This window comes from Gorilla gorilla, chromosome 9 (assembly GCF_029281585.2).
Source record: "Gorilla gorilla gorilla isolate KB3781 chromosome 9, NHGRI_mGorGor1-v2.1_pri, whole genome shotgun sequence".
Lineage (NCBI taxonomy): Eukaryota > Metazoa > Chordata > Mammalia > Primates > Hominidae > Gorilla > Gorilla gorilla.
The window spans coordinates 86,719,750-86,735,576 of NC_073233.2; the positions used below are offsets into that span (position 1 = coordinate 86,719,750).

At 43.1% G+C, this 15,827-nt stretch overlaps 1 protein-coding gene across 2 annotated transcripts in view; it reads right to left on the bottom strand.

Annotated features, from left to right (window-relative positions):
* The window catches only part of TENM4 (teneurin transmembrane protein 4), a 777,096-nt gene that overhangs the window by 184,486 nt on the left and 576,783 nt on the right, over positions 1–15,827 (bottom strand). For both annotated transcript variants that reach the window (XM_055356895.2, XM_063693427.1), the window contains exons 11-12: positions 12,051–12,265; positions 10,197–10,407 (exon numbers count right to left, since the gene is read on the bottom strand). In XM_055356895.2, coding sequence (XP_055212870.2) covers positions 10,197–10,407; positions 12,051–12,265 — 426 coding nt within the window. The remainder of the gene's footprint in view (positions 1–10,196; positions 10,408–12,050; positions 12,266–15,827) is intronic.

Here is a 15,827-nt window from a genome sequence, read left to right on the forward strand (position 1 = left end):
CCTTCATTCCCTCAAAGCTGCCGATAAGAAGTTCATGCCCATAACAGAAGACCCTCTGATGGGGGTCTTCCATGTTCACTGTCTTGTCAGGCAGCTGGGCTCCAGGGGAAGTTACTGGAGTTGGATTCGAAGACTCGGTTTTACGTTGTTGTGTGAGCCACTGGTCACAGACTGTTTCCTCATCTTTAAAATGCAAATAATGATCCTTTCCAGCCAGTTCATCTGTGTGGTTGAGCAGAGACTGCTACTGCTACTATCTTATGGTCTTCTCAATTCCTCCTTGTTATTAACTGTGTCCCCTACCAAATTCATATGCTGAAGCCTAACCCCCACTGTGACTGTATTTGGAGATAGGGCCTATATGGAGATAACAAAGGTTAAGTGAGGCTCACAGTAGTGGGGCATTAATCTGATAGGACTTATGTCCTTATAAAAAGAGGAAAAGGCCGGGTGCGGTGGCTCATGCCTGTAATCCCAGCACTTTGGGAGGCCAAGGCAGGCAGATCACGAGTTCAGGAGATTGAGACCATCCTGGCCAACATGGTGAAACCCCGTCTCTGCTAAAAATACAAAAATTAGCTGGCTGTGGTGGCGTGTGCCTGTAATCCCAGCTACTTGGGAGGCTGAGGCAGGAGAATTGCTTGAACCAGGCAGGTGGAGTTTGCAGTGAACCAAGATTGCGCCAATGCACTCCAGCCTGGCAACAGAGTGAGACTCTGTCTAAAAAAAAAAAAGGAGGAAAAGACACCAGAGATCTCTTTCCCTCCATATATACACAGAGAAAAGCCCACATGAGGACGAGGAAAAAGCAAGAAGGCAACCGTTGCCGGCCTGGAAGAGAGGCCTCACCAGAAACCAACCCTGCCAGTACCTTGATCTTGGATGTGCAGTGTTCAGAACTGTGAGAAATAAATTTCTGTTTTAAACCACTCAGTTTGTGGTATTTTGTTATGGCAGCCCTAGCAGACTAACACACTCCTTTATTTCTTCTTTTTAGGGTGACTCTTTTCTTGTATTTTTCTTTCTGGATTCCCACTTCTGCTCTGGCCCCAAGTTGTTAATAATTATTTGTACACTGCTTTCCAGCTCACTAAGTACTCTTCTCAAAATATGTCCTTTCTGCCTCACAACTTCCTTCTACATGCCTGGCAGAGGTAGCAGCCCTCCTCTCTGCTCCCATGGAGCTCCCACAGACCCCTTTGTTGGCCCAGGCCACATTATACTAGAATTATTTATGAAAGGGTTGGTTCTCCCGATTGATTATAGGCTCTTTGAGGGCAAAGCTTCTGTTTTATTCACTGTGAAGCCTCTAGCACTCAGCAAAGTAGATGTTCAGCAAATGCTGAATACTTGACACATTTAGAAACACACTGAGTACCTACCACAAATCCCATGCTTTCACATCATTGTCAGATTCTCTAAAGTAAGTTTGATTCCCAAGGATAGATGAGTTTGGTGAGGGTAAGACTTATCCAAAATCCCACAGCTCATAACTAGTACAACCCGCATCTAAACCCAGGCTGGGTTGACTCCAAAGCCTTTGTCCTTTCCTCGGACCACACCATCTATCTGGTCAGCTCTACCCCTAACTGTACTCCTGCCTCCAACAACCTCAACTATCGACCACCAGTGCCAATTCCAGCAGAGATTCACATGTTAATTGCAGCTAGGTTATTCCTAAGAGGGTGTTACCGAACAGGCGGCCTCACATTTAATTATGTCCCACATATCAGTGGTGCTGTAAAGGGAAAGAAAAAATAATATCACTATGTGAGAACCCTCTCAAAGCTGCCGTTCTGTCAGTGGAAAAGCCAGCTGGCAAACGGGAATGAGCAACTGCCTTTAGCAACTGACAGAAAAAAAAAAGAGCTAAAAGAAAATAAAAATTTAATCATCAGTTATAAAAATTAAACCACTGCTGACAAAATATCTTCTATCAGAATCTACATCTGAATGGAGGGTAGGCGCAGGGGTTCCTTCAACAGGAGTGAGTACCAGGTTAGAGATGTTCTATAAATAAGTCAGATGAGTGGACTGCAGGCACGTGGCCAGCACACTGTGAGCCTAGGAGGTGTGAATGCCATGGTCTCTAAGACCCTATCTGTCTTGCTGATTCTCTGACTACGAGAGGGTATAAAGACACACATGGATGTCACCACTCCAGAAACTTGGATTTAGACCTGGTCACTGAGATGTAAGAGTAAGAATGTGTGTTTTGGATTGCTAACCTAACTCTGCTATTTCCTATTTATGAGATCTTGGCAATTAGCATTAGATCTCTGAGCCTCATTTCTGAATTAGGCTTCTACGTGTTTCTCTGGATTTCTTTTCTGGGACGTGTGTTTACCACTTATCATTATTTATCTTTACATATGTGTATATATATTTGATGATTGTATTTAAACTTCAGAATCCATCTCAAACTGCCTCAGACCTGTCTATGAACACCATGGAGGCAGAAAGCATGGCTATTTTACATACCAGTGACAGTACATGCCTGCTCAGAACTGGCACACGAAAGGCAATGAGTAAACACGGGTTGAATAATGAACAAATGAACAGATGCAGTGTCTAGGTCTGTCTGCAACTGGCGTCTACCACTCTGGACTTGCTCCTGCTGTCTGTCCCCGTTAAAGCATCATGCAAGGTGCTTCGAGGCATAATGGAAAACGTCCATGGTTCCTGGATGATACAAAGAGACTGAACCAAGCCATTTTCCTTCCACCTCAATTACATGGGCAGCTTCTCCTTTTTCTCAGCTTCGCTTACCCTAACTTACTAGCCCATGAGAAACCTCAAGGCCAAGTACCATGTCTGCCTCCTGGCTATACCCAATGTCCAGACAAGGGTCTGGCACACAGTAAGAGGGGGTCTCAGTTGGTCTTTGTTGAACCAAACAGACCTGATGAAGTCTGTGGCAGACACTGCTATGTGCCTACCCCATATTCATTTCCCTTCTCTCTGAGAGAACCCTAATTTTGTTGAGAGTACCAATGTAGCAAGCTAAAAATATCCCCTTCTTCAGACTTCCTTATAGCTCTGAGTGTCCAAGTGACACAGCTCTGCCAAAGAAATGTAAGCTGAACGTTTTAGGAAAAATTCTGCTTTCCTACTTCCTTATCTTTTCTTATTTTTCCTGCCTGACATGCAGACATAAGCCCTGGAACTACAGCTACCATTTTATGACCATGAGGTAGCAAGCATAAAAACAGCAGCCCATCTCCTAGACAAAAAGTGTGCACCAGAACATCAAAACTCTACTTAAATGCTACTCTAGTGGGGATTTTGGTTATCTGTATACCAAATGCCTTGCTAAGTATTTCCCACAGAAAGACAAGCCTTTATTGCTTGGTTCCTGCAGTGTCCTTGGGCTACTTTTTCTTCTTTCCTGCCCTTGCAATTCCAGGTAAAGATTCAGAAGGTTCAGCAATCGAAGGTAAGATCCCAAGGGCAGCAGAGATGCTGTGGGTGGGGACAGTGGGGAGCCCTGCCCTTCAGTGAGCAGAGACAGCTACTGGCAGGGCTAGTCTCTGAGTCTGCAGATGTAGTGCTCTGATACTCCTAGCTCTCTTCCTCTCAACAGAATTTTAGCCACAGTCTGTCTCCAATGTGCTGACCTGAGCTCCCTTGGCCTACAATTTCATTCCACTTATACCAGATTGCTCCAAATAAATCACTGTATCAGGGAGAGGTAAATTCACAGGGTGCTTTTCCAAAGAAGTGTTTCCATTAGAAATGTCACAAAGTGCTGCCAATGTCATTTACAAGAAGGTTAATTTATTACCAAGAGACCTCAATTCTTCATTGCTGTATTTATATCTTATAATATAATTCAGAGGAAGGGGACATAAGGAGAGGTAGAGAAGGGGCTTATTAAGAACCAAAAATCACTCCTCAATCATTTTTCTTAGTGTCTTCAATGAAGTAGTGCAGGTTTTTACATAAATTATGGTATACAATGTCAGAGATTTTTCTCTCCGGATCTTTGCAAATGCACTCAGAGGCAAACACCCAATCAAAGTAAGAGAAATAAAGAAATAGCACAGGCCAGTGTTCTTTGGAAAATCGTGAAGGACCCAATTTTGGTGACTCTTGGAAGATAGGAACTTAGGTGAAGTATGAGGCATACCTAGAGAAAAAGAGGAATGGATTGTAGGGAAAGCAAATGAAAAACACCACTAGCATCATTGAACAAGTCCTTTGTCCTTCCTCACTCCCTCTTTCCCTCCCTCCTTTTTTTTTTTTTCTTCTGAAGTCACTAAGTTCAATCCCAGTAACCTCCCTTGACCACATAAATTCATGAGCTCTTGTTCTGGGTCTCATCAGATAGACCTCTAGCTCTAATCATTTTATTCCCTCGCTCAAAAGCCTGCGATAGTGCCTAATACTTAAAGAATAAACTTTTTGCTTAGCGTGGCATTTAAGGCTCTCCTTGATAACTCATTTCTGCCCTTTAAGGCATCCTGGGCTCTAGTCAAACAGAACTGCTGGCTCCTTATAGCCAGCTCTTAATTTTCTGCCTACTGAACTTTCACTCATGCTGGTAGTATCTACTACCTGGAATAATTTCCTTAACACCTGCCCTCCCATTTTCCTTTTTTAAATGTAAAAATTTCACCCATTCTTTAAGGTCCAAATTAAATGTCACTTCATCCAGAAAGCCCTCCTTGACCCATCCAGCTAGGCAAGTCCTCACCTTCCTTCAACCCTCATGGGTCTTTGACCAGTGACTCCAGGAGTGGCCGTTCTTACTCTTTTCCTTGGCTTAGAGCTGTTTACCATATAAATCTTTCATTTCCCTTAATCTGGACTATGAGCTACTTTTGCCAGAAACCATGTCATACCTTCCCTGTATCCTCAGCTTGGGAAAGAGCAAGGATGCAATCCTTGCTGGATAATGGAAAGCAAAGAGGAAGGAAGGAAGGAGGAATAGAAGGAAGAAAGAAACTAAATCTGTTTCTAATCCCTGGACATAAAGAACAGACTGATTTACAGTAACCACCTGGATACGAACAAAATGACTCTTCTCTTCAATGAGCATCAGAGAGGCCAGAGCAAGTTTCTCATAAAAATTCCCAGTCCCTACATTTTCTAACAGCAATTCTCATTTCTTTTCTCTAGGTTTCTAAATCCACTGCAGGGCACCTCTGTTATGCTCCAGCCTGGCTCACATTGCCACAGTGTCAGGCTGATCTGTCCTCTATGCTTCAGCATCAGCCAAAATGAAAAGATAAGATGCTATCTGAAGAATGAAAACGAACTTGCTAGGTCTTGAGTTGCAAGCAATGCATACAAAGGTATTTTTACTTTTAAAGTTTTAGATGTGAGACTTTCCTCATGGTCTTCTTAATGACTTCTCAAGAAAACTTCTTGGGTTGATGTAATATGGTTATTAATAATTGAAGGCAAGGGGGAAATTACATTCCATATAATACAAATGGAAAAAATATTTAATAGTAACCGTGACAAATAGTGAGAGACTGTGGTATTGTGGGGACCTTAACTTTGGGCTAGTCAACCAAGCTTTCTGAGCCTTGATTTCTTCATCTGTAAAGTTGAGGTCAACATATCTATTGTCTAAACTTCTTGTGAGGATTAAATAACATAAAAAAGAGAGCTAAGCATGGTCCTCAACACACAATAGGTGTTCTGTAAATATTTGCTGAATGAATGAATGAATGAATGAATGAATGAATAGATGGAAAAGAGAAGTAAGTGATACCAAAAACAGGGGTTTGATGCTGGGAAGAAGGCAAATTGCTAAAGGAGGAGGATCATAAGCTTTGGAGTCAGACAGACGCAAATTCATGTCCTAACTTTTCTTTTAACAACCCTGAACCTTAATTTACTCATCTGCAATAGGGAGATGATAATAAAAATAAGAATAATCATCTCATGAAATTACTGCAAGTCTTAAAGAATGTATGTGAAAACCCTTTGCAAACTGCAATGAGCGAATTATAGTTCAGCTAGTGATATACATTCTCCTCCTTTATTCAACATTCTGGGGTCAGCTAGGCAGCCCACCTCGGCCCAGCCAGGACCAGGGTCAGTACCCTCAGATTCTGGATCTCCACCTGCAGGGAAAGCCTGTTGTTTCTGAAAAAAGCTTCCATGTTTTATTCTAAAACTTGCTTGGTTTCAGTGCTCTGTGTGTGTGTGTGTGTGTGTGTGCATAAATGCATCTAGTTCACTGGGAGCTCTGTCAACATCAGGTCTCTGTGCGTATATATTTGTGTGTACGGTTTGTAAAGTGCTTTTAGATTTGTTAAAGGCAAAAGTTAAACTCATTTCATTTAAAATCATCAGCTGGATTGCATTAAATGGAGGGGAAAGCAAAAACATACACAATATAGCCATTTGTGAAACAATTATTTCTCCTGTTACTTAATTACAAACAGACATAAATACTCTGGATTCTGACATCTCAGATCTTCTTAAATTCTAGATCTGCATTTTGACATATAATGAAGGAAGGGTCAGATTCCAATTCGTGTGTTAAGCAAACCCGAGAGTTACAATTATATATTGGGACCGTAATGACTTCACTAAAACAAGACCTAAACTTTTAATTAACCTGCCAAGACAAATTACGACTCATAGCTCACAGGTAATGATCACAGACAGCTGAGACTCAATGCCAGGGACTCTTGGGGAAAGAGGGATTAATAGCAACATCAGAATCAGTCTGTTTTTGTATTAGAGAAAAAAAACAGTATTCATTAAACCATCACTGTAGCTTGAAGGGACACAGACAGGTCAGAAAGGCAGCAAGAGAAAGGTGAAACGAGAAAGAGGATGGGAGAGAATATTAAAACAGCTTCCATTTATTGAGTGCTTGTGGTAGCCCAGAGCCTGTGCTAAGCACTTTCTATTTCTCTGTTTAATTTTCACGATGGGGATTGCAAAGTACTATTGTTCCATTTTCCAAACAAGAAGAATGAGGCTCAGAGAGGTGGCATGACTGTCTCTGGTCACAGAGCTAATATGTGACAGTGGGGAAGGAAGGAATGGAAAGTAGTTCTCATAAGGCATCTGTCTTCAAAGCTTCCTTGACAGAACACCAGAATCAGGATCCCCTGGGCTTTACTGCAGGCCTACTGAGTCATATTTTCTGGAGAAAAGGCCCAGGAATGTGAATGTTCCCCTGGCTTCCCAGGTGATTCTTTTATTCAACAGTATTTGAGAACCATCTGTAAAGTACTATATCTAACCCCTTGCCACTTAAAATGTGGTCCACAGCAGCTTCAGTATCACTGGGTGATGGTTGGAAATGCTGAATCTAAGGTCCACCCAGACCTGCTGAAGCAGAATCTGCATTTTATCAAGATCCTCAGGTGGTTCACTCAAGTCTGAGAAGCACGGTAAGACCTATGGGCCCTAAAATACAGGGTTAAGAGGAAGTGAAGACAGGTGTCCACATTTAGGTGAGAATGGCAGAACCAGAGGGAAAAGAAGACCGTCTCCCTAATGATGAGAAGACAGGTTAGCAAGCTCTGACAAGCCAAGGGTTGGCAAAGATGCCTCACTGTGCCTATGGTTTATTCCCCTAAGATGTGTATCCTAATTAAAAGTGGCTTTCTTCTGGGGTTTGATTAATATCCTTTCATATTTATGCTAAGTTATTAAAAATAAGGAATTCTGATTGTAAAAGCACTTAGTTTTGAACAAGCACTACTCTATGCTTCTCCGTAAACCACGCTTAAGGGAAATCAGGCCACGAGACCATGAAGCTGTAACTCAAGCACCACCACGACTTGATGATCATGTCCCTAAACTGTCGTCATCCTATCCGGAGAGAAAAAAGAATCAGGGCCTGTAGCTTCCCAAACCCTGCCAAGTGACAGCCTAACACGATGACGGCCAGACTGGGGCCTCTGATGACAGGGAACAGGCTATACTATTAGCCCTAATGTCACCAGTGACTCTGAGCTGCAGCCTCAAATACCAGAATCCTGAAAAACTAAAAGCTGGGAACCCCAAGTGATTTGTGCAAGGTCAAAACCCAAGTTTGTGCTGGAGACTGAAAATGGAGCACAATCCCTGCCACAGTTCACAAGAAGGTATCCAGGGAGGCAACCAACAGCACCACGACTGCCTGGCAGTCGCTGCCGCCAATCCTGCCAGGGGAGTTCGTTCCCTCATTCACTGCACGACACTGCACCCCACTGGGCTGGGTGCCAGGAGGCAGACTAGATCCTGTCAAAGTCCCTGCCCTCTAGGCATTCGGAGTCCAGCGGCTCAGACAGACATCTCTAAAACAAGGACTGTAAAAAGTGATAATTTCTACATCAGAGCTAGTTGCCTGAAAGCCTCCACCTCCTTCATTTTGCCAAGAGGTGAAATATTGAGCCTGTATTTAGAGCAGAAGCTTTTTAGCCACACCCTGTATTTAATGGGAGGATACTTTCTGTCTCAACACAAAGGGCAAATTTCAAGTAAGCAGGAAATGGCCTGAAAATGACTCCTGTTGTTTAGAAGTAAGAACCAGGGGCTGGGCATGGTGGCTCATGCCTGTAACCTCAGCATTTGGGGAAGTCAAAGTGGGCGGCTCACTTGAGCCGAAGAGTTTGACCAGCCTAGGCAATGTGGTGAAACCTCATCTCTACAAAACATACAAAAATTAGCTGGGCATGGTGGTGTGTGCCTGTGGTCCCAGCTATTCGGGAGGCCAAGGCAGGAGGATCACCCGAGCCCAGGAGTTCAAGGTTGCAGTGAGCCGTGATTGAGTCACTGCACTCCGGCCCAGGCAACAGAGTGAGACCTGGTCTAAAAAACAAAAAGTAAGAACCAGGGTCTTGTAAGAGTTTTGGAAACCTAGTACCAGATTCAGAGATTTTTTGGGGTTTGTTTGTTTGAGACACTGTCTCAGTCTGTCACCCAGGCTGGAGTGCAGTAGTATGATCATAGCCCACTGCAACCTCAATCTCCTGGGCTCAAGGGATCCTCCCACCTCAGCCTCCTGAGCAGCTGGGACCGCAGGCATGCACCATCGCACCTGGATAATTTTAATATTATTTTTTTTTGTAGAAATGAGGATCTTGCTATGTTGCCCAGGCAGGTCTTGAACTCCTGGCCTCAAGCAATCCTCCTGCTTCTGCCTCCCAAAGTGCTGAGATTATAGTATGAGCCACCACACCTAGCCTGGATTCAGAAACTTTTATCAAACTCCATTTTTCCATGTCAGAGAGATTCCTAGCCAACGACTGAGACAGAGTTTTCAGGTGAACTCCAGACCACATAGAACTGTTGATTAAGCAGAAACCCCATTCCAAGGTGTTCTGTTTAATGGAGTTATATTCTTCCATAACTTTTATTTTCCTGTAGGGAATTTTTATCTCCAGACTATGTCATAGTGCTTCTAATATAAACTCAGAAAAAAATATTTTCTGACCCGAACCGCCAAGACCATCGTGTCCTGCAGCACATTAGGGCAGTCTAAGAAGCAGACACATTCTGTGCAATGTATTGGTAAAGAAGAGAAACTCTTTAAATAGGGTGCCAGGCTTCCCAGACACCTACAGGCTTCTGAGCTGGCCCAGGGGCTCAGGGTGAACTGGGAGCTGAGGCCCTCTTCCACTGCGAGGGACAGTGAAGGTGTTAAGCACTCATTTATTTAGCACATCAGGGCCCACTCTTTGTCAGAGATTAGGACATCTCTGTTCTCAACAAAACCCCAGTCTGACTGATGGCATGGTTCATCCAGCCTTTTGCACTGCTGTTCTTACTCTCTCTTCAAGCCTGTATCCTCTTTTCTCATTGGCCAGGGGTTGTTGGCTCCAAAACAAAAAAGAATGAAAACCAAAACAAAACCCAAACCACAAATCAGTGAGGTGAACCAAGTGAGACTCTAAAGACAAATACGTGGGAGAGAAGTGCCAAGAAGAGACATGTTGCCTCTGTGTGACTTGTCCAGGATTCCTGTCTCACAATTCCACTCCCATCTTGAAATGCACTGCACACCAACCACAGACAGCAGGAGAGAAGCAGCTGGCGACAGCCCTGGGCTCAGAAGCCAGCTCAGAATGGCGGGCGATTCCCTGTATAGCAGGCCCAGTCAGGAGGGTCTCGTGCCAAGCTCCAGGGCCATCCACAGCTCTGACATCCCCTTGTCAGTGTCAGTCCCAGAATCTCCATGCAGCCTCTGACCAAAAGAGACAATATCCCACAGCCCCCAGAGGGTGTGGCTCCCTTACCAATGGCAGTGGTGAGAAAGGAAACCACTTCTGACTCCTTTCCGTCATTGTAAAAAGCCAAGTGCCAGATTCCTGAATCCAAATACTGGATGAAGCCTGTCTCATGGCTGGAGGGGGGCACAGTTCCCCGAGACTGGCGCGGGGTCCCCTCTAGGCTCCGCGCCTCCTGGGTTAGGAGCCTCCTGCCATCCAGCAACTCCACAAAGTCAAACTGAAAGACAGAGAAAGCACAGTTAGCAGTGGGTCTGTTCCACCATGCACCAGCGTCCTTCCCGGGGCTTCTCCTGGAGAGGACATTGGGAAACACAAATAGAGGCAAAAAGGGCCCAAAGAGGCTAAGGGTGCAGGAAGGTTGATCAATCAACTCAACTCTTCCCCAGACCCATTTTTTCATGGTGATATTCTCCCGGTTCTCCTGTGAGTGAGGCATAATTAGAGAATTATTTTTTAGTCTCATTTTGTTTTAGTTCTTTTTGTACTGGTGGTGAATCTTCCCCTGGCTGAGTCTGTACCAGGACAACCATGCTTTTTTGCAATGCTGGGTGTGTGGTTAGAAACACAGCCACTTTACAATTGGTTGAACTCCATGCAAGTCATGACAAGAATCTTGTGGGGTGGTGGAGGGGAGCAGAGGCGGGTGGCTGGGACTGGGATTGGAGCATTGGATGTGATTGGAACATCAGTCATGTGCAAATGAAAATTTGATTTATGTCTATTTTCCTTTGGTCAATGGTTCTTTCTGAATGTTCTAGTTTCAGGGAGCAAATTTAGGGGAACTAAACTGGATTAGCTCAAAACTCTATCAATAATTACATGCTGTGTCAAATACAATTGCCAGTTGATCGGAGACTGCTTGTGTGACTCCAGAAAAGTCAGTTACACTGTGTTAACAACAAGTAGGTGGTTAAGTCCTACTGGCCTATTAGCAAGCAAATTGGGTAGTTATCTAGCTAGCTAGCTAGCTTTAAAAACCAAACAAGATATTTATTCAATTTCATGAAAAACTGTCTGGAGATATGCAGGCCAGGACTAGCATACCAGTCTGCAGTCAACAGGGTCTCAAGGCTCTTCTCCTGTGATTCCTTCTTTAGCAAACATATCTGTCTTTTAGCTAAAAATCTTAAATAACTACTAGGGCTAGGAAGGCTGCATTTGGCCTAGGAATGCCTGATGAATGCCTATGATTTACATTACTCCAATTCCAGGGCTGGCAGGACCTTGCACAAGTGTCTGTTCTTCATTAATCATGATTGGTAATATGTCAGTCATCCTGGACAAGGTTTTTTCAGTGTTTCTGGTGTGCATGTGTTTGAGTCAATGTGTAACCCTGAAGGAGAGAAGGAATAAGAAAGACTAGGGAAGAATCATTTATTCTGAGCCAGGTCCTGCACTAGCTGCCTTATAAATGTTATTCTTCATTCTTCACAACAGCCTTGCCAAGTGGGTATTGTTACCGGCATCTTATAGATGAGGAAACTTGCTCTGAGAAGCTAAGTGATGGAGCCAAGGTTACAATGCTGATAACAAGAGGATTCAAACTCAGATCTGTCTGATTCTAAACTGCATGCTTTTTTCTCTAGATCACATTTCCTGGATAATTTAACTTAGGAGACTGAGTAATAGCAGAAAGGCTGTTAAGAGATTTCCTAGAATTCTTTCCTCCTAAAAAGCCCCGGTGATATAACCTTACTCATCTGAAAGGGCGGGTCTGAGAGGGACTACATGAATGAATGGGCTATAAAATATATAAATGTCCCTTCAGGCTTAAGGCTCTGGATTGGGCTTCTTAACTTTGGGTTAAGATTTGAGGTAGGAGCCCATGCAGATCAACAGGGTATGTGGGGTTCTGGTTACCTGTGTATGTGAAGGAGGGAGGCCTTTTCTGCCATAAATGCCAACCAGGGCTGCCTTTCCCAGAGACACATTGAATTTCAGATGCACAGGATGGTCTATGAACACTTGGGATCTCCAGAAAGTGCCAGGAGGAATCTTCTGGGAAGCTCGCCTTCCCACATCAATTTCTCCAGAATCTATGAAACTGTCCTCTGGAAAGAAACTACTGGGCTTTCCTACCAAGACAGAGGGAAGGGAAGACAAAGACAACTCGGTTAGCCACATGGGAAACGAGAAACCAGGGCATCTGAACACCCGGGACTCTCCTTAGCCTCACATCCTTCTCTACAATGTTCTGCTGTCAGCTTCCTCCCCACCCCGGCCCTCCCCACATGGAGGAGTAAAAAGGTCCAGAACTTTTTTTTTCCCCCCAGCGATGCTCAAATTATTCTGCTAAAAATACGCATTCTTCCAAAGCAGTATGGGTCCTCCCCAAGGGCCATCTGTTTACTGCATAATTCCACAGCTTGTTAAGATATATTTTGATCCTAAAAATAATCATTTGTGGTCACATGAAAATAGCTCTGTGATTTGGTGTGTTAAGGGGCTCACGGTAAAATAGAAAGGATGGGGGAACGAAGTGTTATTAATTTTCCAACTCAGAATGAGTCCCCCAGCAGTGGGAAGCATGACTTGATGGAGTAAGGTATTTAAAAAGCTCACTAATTTGTGTATACATTGGAAGCCAAATTCTGAGGCTGATATGTGGATGGGGGGTTGTGCTTAGGGCAGGGTTAGGGGCTGGGGAAGATGAGGAAAAGGTACTTCTGAAAAGAGGAAATATTTCTGCAAAATGTTCCTTTGTCTTTGGATGAGGGTAAATATAGTATCTGTGCTAAAATGGGTCAAGCTGAGGGAATTTCCCAAGTTCACACACCAAGCCTATGCCATACTTGGAAATTCCACCCAGGCTCCCAACCCTGTGCCAAGCATCCATGCAGGGTGTCATGAGTAAAGTCTCTTGGCCATTTCTATACTGATTAGGAGGGTGACAGCTCTCTGGGGGCACCACAAATGCAAGCAAGGAAGGCAGCTTATCAAACTCCTTCTATTTAGTAATTAAACACACTGATATGTGAAAAATACAAACCCTAACTTCCTGCCAGACATCAGCCTCCTGAAGAGTTGAGAAGGAACAGGAGAGACTCTAGGGATATTAGGAAGACCACCCTTAGCACACTGAAAGACCAGCGTCAAGTCAACAGGCTGTATTTTATTTGTTGTTATGAAGGACTTCCTGGGTATCCTGGTTCCAAGCGGTTTTTTTTGTGATGTTAGAGATGTTCGAAGAGACACTTCAGAGAACAAGAATTCATTTGTAAAGAAAACACACTTTGGAACTTTTTGTAAACAGCATTTGGGGAATAGGAAATTAAAATGTCTTTCTTTCCCCCTAGCTTTGTAAGACTCCTTACAAAGCACATTTGATGCTGAAATGAAGCCTGGCAGGGCATTGTTGTAGTCATAAAACATTTTACTGTTTTAAATAATAAAATTCAATTTAAATGTTAAACTTCTGCATATGTTATCACTCCCTTATAAACTCCTAGGCAGAAACATCAGGTTTTTAGCTTCAAACTGTTAAATGTTATTTTAATTAAAAATATGCCAACAAAAAAGTTAAAATGTGCACTATCAATAAAAGTACCCCTAGTATTCCGTCATTAGCATGGGAAAGAGTTTGCTTTTTAATTCCTTTATGGAAGGAATGTGCTTCAGACATCAAATATAGATACAAAAACCACCACGCTGTGATTCACAAAGTTCAAAGACAGAACCCAAATTCACAATGCATTGAGATGGAAGAGAATTATTTACATTCTTTCTTATCTGATTTTTGGGTTCCCAATACCACAGCCATTCTATATTCCAGGAGGAAATAGTCTGCCATCAGCTTTTAATTTTGCTAGGGAGGCAGAACTAAGAGGGAGAATGAAACAAAGCAGATGCCTTCTGAGCTTTTTCCTCCTAGAAACTGAAAAGAAATAAGCACAACACTGCTAGTTCCAAGGATGCGTTTCCTTTGTGAGTAGGTGGCAGTCTGAGCTGATGGGATTTGAGAATTGTCTGAATTCAAATAATTCCCATGTCTGAAAATAAATACTGGAAAACTGCTCCCCCATTTTAGCATGCTGCCGGAGAACCCTGCACAGTTCATTTTCTCCCTCAATGAGCGTATTTTTAGGAGACAGTGACTGTATCAGCTAGGTTTTGCAGCCTTATAAGTCAGAGGTCTGCAGGTCTCAGGCATAAATAAGTTGGCTCTTACCCCAGAGGAGGTGACAAAAGGGGACTTTTCTAGCACTTTAATATTTCACCTAGATGGGCTGGATGGGAGGGAGAAATTGTCTTGAGTGTGTATATGCTGAAAAAAAAAAGTGAACTCTGCTCTAGGGCATATCCTCTATCAGGACCTTGAGGGCCTCTGGTCACCAGTGGTCTCCAAATCCCACCACAGGGACAGGCTGGGAGCTGTTGAGGTGGAAATGCTAACAGCCTGCTGATCACCTTTACCTGAGGGGAAAGAGTCATGACATGGTCTGGGCTGAGGGTTGGGAAAGTGAAATGCCTTCCTTCTGTCTTGCTTGTTAAAAATCCTTATTGCCTTACACTTTCTAGATGCTATAAGACTTTTTGTCCTTAATTCTGAGCACAAAGCTGTGAGCACTAGGATATAAAATATCCTCCACCATGAAGCAAAAGCCACCAGTGGTGGAATCATAAGGGAGAGGAGAGGCTAGAGGCAATTGGAGGCAAAAAGTCTTGTGTATACAATTCTTCTTATCCCTACCTACACTCTGGAAGATAAAAATAGTAATAGATTTTAATGGTGGAAATAGCAATAAAGGTAGAGGTATTAGTATTACTAGTCATATTGGCTTCCACTTGATGAGCTCCAAGCACAGTGGCAGGTACCTTCATGTGTATCAGTTCATTTAATTCTCACAGCAACATTAACATCTGTATATGGAGGCTCAGAAGGCTTAAGAAACCATTTTGGGATCCCTCTTTATTTATTAAAATATGGCTTCTGAAGGGATCAAATTGATGAATGATTAATTAAAACACTACAAAGACATTCTCAGTGGTGGTGGGGTGCATTGACCTTCTTAAAGATCAAGAGTCCGATAGGATTCACAGCCCCAGCAGGCTAAATATCAGAGCTTGACCAGGTAGATCCAAGGCCCATTAAAAAACTTCCTGGTATCCTAGGGTACAAAAAGATCATTTGTATGAATTAGGAACCTACAAACAGGTCCAAAAGTTAAAGGGCAACAGTCAGGGTCTCAAAACATTCATGAGAAGGACACTCTACAATCACTGGGTGCCCCCAGAGACTTAACAAACACTGCAAAAAGCTTAGGTCACAATTAGGGCTCCCCTACAGAAAGATTAGGCTTCACAAGGCAGATTTTACAGATAATAGTCCTTTGCTTTGTAAAGCTAGATAGATTCAGGCTTCCCATAGCAATGCTGTGCAAATATGCAATCATGTCTATAAAAGAAATTTCTTAATGAATTGCTAAAATGGATAGTTCAGTCAAAAAGCAAGATTTGGAAGAACTGAAATTTCATGCACTTCTCAATCACAGCCTTTACTTTCTTGAACTGAGATCTACCTATATAGATTCTAAATTCCTAATCAACTAATGTTCTTTCTCTCCCTCCACCTTTTTCGTTCTTTTCAATGCAATAACTTGCATGAAGAATTCTTTAGTTTCCTTAGCAACTGGTTGA